Source organism: Hydra vulgaris, chromosome 11 (assembly GCF_038396675.1).
Source record: "Hydra vulgaris chromosome 11, alternate assembly HydraT2T_AEP".
NCBI classification, from domain to species: domain Eukaryota; kingdom Metazoa; phylum Cnidaria; class Hydrozoa; order Anthoathecata; family Hydridae; genus Hydra; species Hydra vulgaris.
Genome location: NC_088930.1, coordinates 49,198,237 through 49,204,236, shown reverse-complemented (window position 1 = coordinate 49,204,236; position 6,000 = coordinate 49,198,237). Strand labels below are relative to the sequence as shown.

Here is a 6,000-nt window from a genome sequence, read left to right as displayed (position 1 = left end):
TGTAAACAAAGAAAATATCTCAGTTCAAAATTAAAGGTTTTTTAAGTTTAAAAACTAAACATCTGTCATACAACCTATAGAATATCTTTTGTTTGAAAATTTTTTGGCCAAAAAGTTTAATTGATTCAAATTCTGTAATAAAAGCAAAAAAAATCTGTATGCTCTGTTTTAACCGATCATTTTTTTAACTAAAATAAAATGATTTTACGGCAAGCTATGTATATATTCTATACCTTTTTGTGCGTTCTGAAAAAATTTCTTACCACTATAAAAACCTAAAATTGTACAAAGTCTGGTGTTGTATTATTCAATTCTAACTAAGTAATTATAAACATGTTAAGAGATACATGTATTTATAATTTATGAGATAACACTTGTAATCATTTACTTTAAAATGTGTAAGAGATTCCACAGTTATGGAAATTCTAATGTTTGCCCTTAACTTGTAGACATAGATAATGTCATATTTTATTGAGTAACAACTTATAAGATTTATGATATTCAAGATATTAACTAGAAAATTTACGTTTAATTGTGTAACGTATTAATTAAACTATAAATATGCAAGACTTAGTGTTGTAATGCATAGAAAATATTGATTTAAAAATACTTAAACTTCATGCAACATTTTTCTATTGTAATTTTTCATTAAAAAACTAAAAAATGTCCCTCCGATAACTTTTAAACACAAATATAAATACGAACCTTGTTAAGTCGGACTCTCAAGGGAAATAGATGAAGTTCGATAATAGATAATAGTCCGACTTAGCGAATGTCCTTAAACGAAGCTCTCAGTATTTATAGAATGTTCAAAGGAAATTAAATATCTGACTTATCCAGGTCTGAATTTAAGGGGTTCGACTTATCCAGGGTCTGAATTTAAGGGGTTCTACGGTAGTTTCTACTGATAATACATTTCTTATGCACAATGCTACCTTATAAACTATTTGATTATAAATCCGGGAAATTTTCAACAGCAGTATTATTTATATCAATATATACTTCCATACTATAAAACTTAAAGTACAATTATTTTTTTTTAGTTTTCGGTAATGGTGCAGAATAGGGAGCCATTATTATTATTTTTAAATAATAATACATTTCTGAATTATATACTCCTTAGAAAACCTTTTTTTTAAAAGATTGGATTTTCAATACAAATTTGTATACAATAAAATTTAAGATCTAAACATTTTTTTTTCTTTTTTTTATTTCTGGTTTCATAGCTTTAGCTTTCGGATGGTTTCTGAGATAATGTTCTTTCAGCGTGCTTTTTAAACGACTACAGCCTTTCATATGCCAAAACAAACGATTAAGGTTGTTAAATTCGGCATGTAAACTTTCGCCGCCTTGTTCCCCATAAACGCCAATGCCTAATCCCCATTTCTGAATAAATTGAATTACATGGGATTCAAGCAAATGCATCTTTGGAGTTACAGATGCACTTGGCCAAGTCAACCGATAATACTCCATAAGCGTACGGATTGCTAAGTCTAAAATTAAATAATTTGAGTACTGAAAATCTTTTACACAACTTCCTTTAAATATACTAATCAAATATCTACCTAAAAGCAATCAAGACAATCATGCTCGTTTGCAAAATTTACTTTTCAATAAGCTCAAAAATGTGTTAAACTCAATCATCAATCTGCTTAAAAAGAAAACCTACCTAATTCTTGAATATCATTCTCTTGAAAAGATTGCGAACTGTTCATGAGCTTATGACATTTTGAATAATAATGAAATAACTGCCTAAAATTCTGGCTCACTTTAACAGATAATAAATGAATATCGGTGCCAATAAAACCAAGAGTTGAGATTAGTTTTGGAATGGAATTGCACAAATCTAACAATGGCTGAGGCTAAAAAAATATTTATAAAATTAAATAATTTTTCAATATTTTACAACAACAAAAAAAACACTTTTGCATGAGATTAAACTGATTTCTGCGGATTTTTGATCAATTCTAATAACTTTTGTTTTTGTCGACAAGCATTAGTTTTTTTCTTGCAATAACCAATTTACTTTTTCTGCTTAATTGTAGTGGATGTAATAAGCAGGGGTGTCTCTAATCCCTCTAATTTGCGAGGATCGGGTAGTTCAAAACAAAAAATTAGAAAAAAATTAAAGGTTTTATATGAACAATTCGAAAGCCACTTTAGGATTTTTCCCAGTGACCTAATGTTTTTCAATTGCTGCTTTTCAGAACAACTGTTCCTAATAAAAAAACACATAAAAATATAAATAATATATACTATTAAATAAAAACCTTAAGCATTATGTGAACATGGTTTCCAACAAAGCATTTTCCATGATAAGCCTGTCTTTCTACTTTATTAGCCTTCAACACTTCATCAAGTTGCTGAATGCAGGGACCTGAAGTTTTATCAAGTACGTTTGCTTCATTTAATGAACTTAATTCTTTTATCTAGAAAAATATATATTTAAAGTTTTAAAATATAAGCATACATATATAAATTTTTAATAACATTTTTATTTAACAAAAATTTCATTTTAAACTTAATTAAACATTTTTGAAAACATAGTTTCATAATAATAAATACCTTGTCGTTTTTTATTAAATCATAGTAAACTATTCTTGGTGTATATATGTTCCTAATTTCTTCTGTTTTATCTGGCTCACATATAACCTTTAGAGAAATTGTGTCTTGTAGAAGTGCAATTTTATTGTCACAGTCTTCAATAACACATTTTACAAAATTGGATTGAACATGCATGTTAACATATTTGTCAAAATCAGCTTTACCAATTATATTATTCTTTAAAGCAAGTTCTCCAGCAAGCTTTATATCTATTAAGTGGCATTCGTCTTCAAACATGTTGAAAAACTTTAAATAGGTACCCAAAGATATATGTAAAGCAGGTACAGCAACCTAACAAAATTTCAAAGGTTTATTAGACTACCAATACTAAACTCATGATTGAACCAACAAAGAGTACTAAAAAGATTAAAAAACAGAAGTGCTAAATTATATTACCTGGTCTAGAGGAATATTAAATAAAGTTTCATTGATCACATTGTTGAATAATTTAGCATTTTTCAAATTTCCTCCATTACTTTGAAAACGATGAAAGTCATTGTTTAAGGAGTTTAAAGACCTTTGTGAAACAACATGCTCTCTACATAATGGAGCTAGTTGGACATCTTTTTTGGTGATGTCACAAAAAAGACAGCAATGCCGACCTATGCATAACAGAAATGGTATCAGTATAGTAAGGTTTTCATTGATTTTTAATGTTTTTAAAGTCCTTAAGTTTTCTTGATAAGATTTATTTACTTTCTAAAAAAAATGGTTTTTTGTATAAGTGTAATAAAAGCAGAGCAAACTTACCAATAGCTCCTGTAACTCCATATACGCTGCAAAGAAAATCATAATCACCAAACATAAAGACACGAACATTGCAATTTCTAAATATTAATAACTGATAAATAACAATTGAATTGTTAATTATCAGTTATTAATATTTAGAGAAGCATAAAAAAATAACAATTTAAATAAATAAAAAGATTATAATTTTGTATAAACTATAATTGCTTTTATCATTGGCATTATAACTTACTGCCATATCATGTTTTGTATCTCATCAACTTGCAATGTGTAACGAGACAGTCCTACTATAAGGTTAGTTCGATAGTCTTTGGCTTCAAATGTGCTGAACACAATACTATTTGATTTTGAGTTTGGTTGATCTTGGTTAACTATTTGATAACTCATTTTAAATGAACCACCTCCATAATCTCCACCAATTTTTATGTGGATTTCATCACACTTTATTCCATTTTGTTTTATTAACCTGAAACTTAAAATTAAAAAAAAAACAATAAAAAAAGAATAATAGCTTCAACTCTTTATATGTTTAAGTAAAAAATATATTAAACTTTATAACCTTTGCAAATATATTAAACTTTATACCTTTGAAGAACATTTAGCCGGTTTTCAATATTTGAAGGTAGATTTTCTATGTATGCCCAGGGAGCATGTTTGATTTCAAGAGTAGACTTATTATTTTCATTTTGAAATGTAAAATTCTCATCCAACACAATAAGATCATTACCTGCCCAGGTATTTGCAACAACTCTTTGTTTACTGTTAGAAGCAGTCTGGACATTTCTTGAATTCAACCATCTACAATATTTTGTAAGTAAACTTTTTCCTCAAATTAATTTTTTTTATTATAAAAGCATTAATAAGACATTATTAAAAATTCACTTTAACACATCTTTACATACATTTATGTGTAAACTTTTTTAATAATTGAAATTTCTTTAACTAATTGAAAAAATATTTTACCTAGACATTGTTTTTAGTTTATTCCATGGTATCCCCACATCAGCTTTAAAAGCAACCAATTCTTCTGCAGAAAATTCAACAACTCCAACGTTAGCATTTTCCAAAATTTTTCTCTTTTGATTATAATCAAATGATTTTAGCATAACTGCAGTTTGCATTACTTGTGAATCTTTAGAAATTCCAATCTGATGACTAACCTCCTCCATTAGAAGTCTGTTTCTTTTTTTAAGCGTACTTGTACTGCATGATGCACTTTCCTTGTAAGCTTTAGGTGTTACAGTTAAGCAAAGAGGCTTTAAAAAAAGTATATATTTATACATTAAAAATATCATAACAATAATCTATATTATTATGTTTATTTTAAACTTTAGACTAATTCATTTTTTCCTTAAAATTTTGCATAACGAATTTAATTTTTTTTTGAATACTTACTCTTGGCCCACCAGATGGAAATTCTATTGTAGTTGTTTTCGAATGCTCAAGTTTGTGCTTAATGACCTGCACGACTGCAGCTTCAATATTTCGAGAGATATCACTTGATTTATTGACTTTATAGAAATCATCAATGATTGTACTATGCTCTCTCTTTAAATGATCGTTTTGGCAATCATGACATTCATATTTGTCTTTAAAAAGAATTTTTTTTTCACAAAATTTGCATGCTATATATGAATGTTTTATCATTTCTGATACATGCACAGAACTGCAAAGGTTATTAACCATGATACAGGTTGAACATATAGGACATTTTGCTTCATTTTCTAGTTTACCTTTAATAAGCAATGCAATGCATCGGCTACAAAAAGAATGCTGACAATCTTTAATCATAACTGGTTGATGCATTATTTTTTCACAAACTTTACAAATACATAATGTTAAATGAGGATTAAGCTCAAGATTTAATTCAGAATACTGATCTTGGTTCAAAGGTAAGGGTAAGGATTTTAGAAACAGATTAAGGTTTATTTGCGTCCATCTTTTAAATGCTCCTGGTCTTCCTACATTTGGCTTTGGTTTTCGACCAGCTTTACCAAATACACAATTACACTCATTTGCTTGACATTTTAACCAAATTTTTGGTATAACATTGAAAGTTTTATTACCTCGGTTTTCATAATTCACCATAGTTGCATTGCATTTCAAACACATTTGTGCTGGATGAACATCTAAACAATCTTCAGCAATATTTATTTTAAAAATATTATAAATTCTATCACGCCTACTGATGGTTTTTATAGAGTCTTTTCCAGTCAAATTTCCACAAATTCTGCATACTCTCAGTAATTTTTGTTGATGTTTTTCAGCCATCATCAAAATGAAGATTTTATAAAAACCTCTTGACTAAAAAATGAAAATATATTTCATAAAAAAATGATCGGTTATAGAAACTAAAATTTTTTGAGAGACGATTAACAATATTTTTATTAAAAACTAACCCAAATACCATAAAAATTTTATTTCGTCAATAATTAGCATCTATGACATAGACTATGTAAAGTGTTAGTTTAGGTAATATTCCAGTTAAAAGTTAATTAATTAAAGTGGATGTTTAAATATATTTTTCACATTGATTTTATGCTTAAACTAACTCATTTACGTAAAATTTCATTTTATGAGTCAAAATATTAGCAACCATTAAAATATTGTCTTTAAAAACAGAAAACAAGGTTGAATTATGATATACAA

The 6,000-nt window shown here is 27.5% G+C and overlaps 1 protein-coding gene across 1 annotated transcript; it reads right to left on the bottom strand.

The window, feature by feature from the left end:
- Window positions 1–1,108: 1,108 nt before the first annotated feature.
- LOC124813292 (uncharacterized) lies at window positions 1,109–5,807 on the bottom strand. Its single transcript, XM_065809079.1, has 10 exons — window positions 4,747–5,807; window positions 4,315–4,607; window positions 3,937–4,149; window positions 3,584–3,823; window positions 3,355–3,431; window positions 3,001–3,206; window positions 2,566–2,895; window positions 2,271–2,429; window positions 1,670–1,862; window positions 1,109–1,493 (listed from the first exon to the last, which is right to left on the bottom strand). Exons 1-10 carry the CDS (start codon window positions 5,623–5,625, stop codon window positions 1,186–1,188), a joined length of 2,898 nt encoding a protein of 965 aa, XP_065665151.1. The 5' UTR covers window positions 5,626–5,807; the 3' UTR covers window positions 1,109–1,185.
- Window positions 5,808–6,000: the final 193 nt, after the last annotated feature.

Excerpts from the sequence above, each read along its gene's own strand:
- LOC124813292 (XM_065809079.1), bottom strand. The coding sequence starts at position 5,625 with ATGATGGCTGAAAAACATCAACAAAAATTACTGAGAGTATGCAGAATT. Across the intron at positions 3,432-3,583 it reads ATACAAAACATGATATGGCA|AAATTGCAATGTTCGTGTCT; the intron begins GTAAGTTATAAT and ends ATTAATATTTAG. Across the intron at positions 2,896-3,000 it reads TTAATATTCCTCTAGACCAG|GTTGCTGTACCTGCTTTACA; the intron begins GTAATATAATTT and ends AAATTTTGTTAG.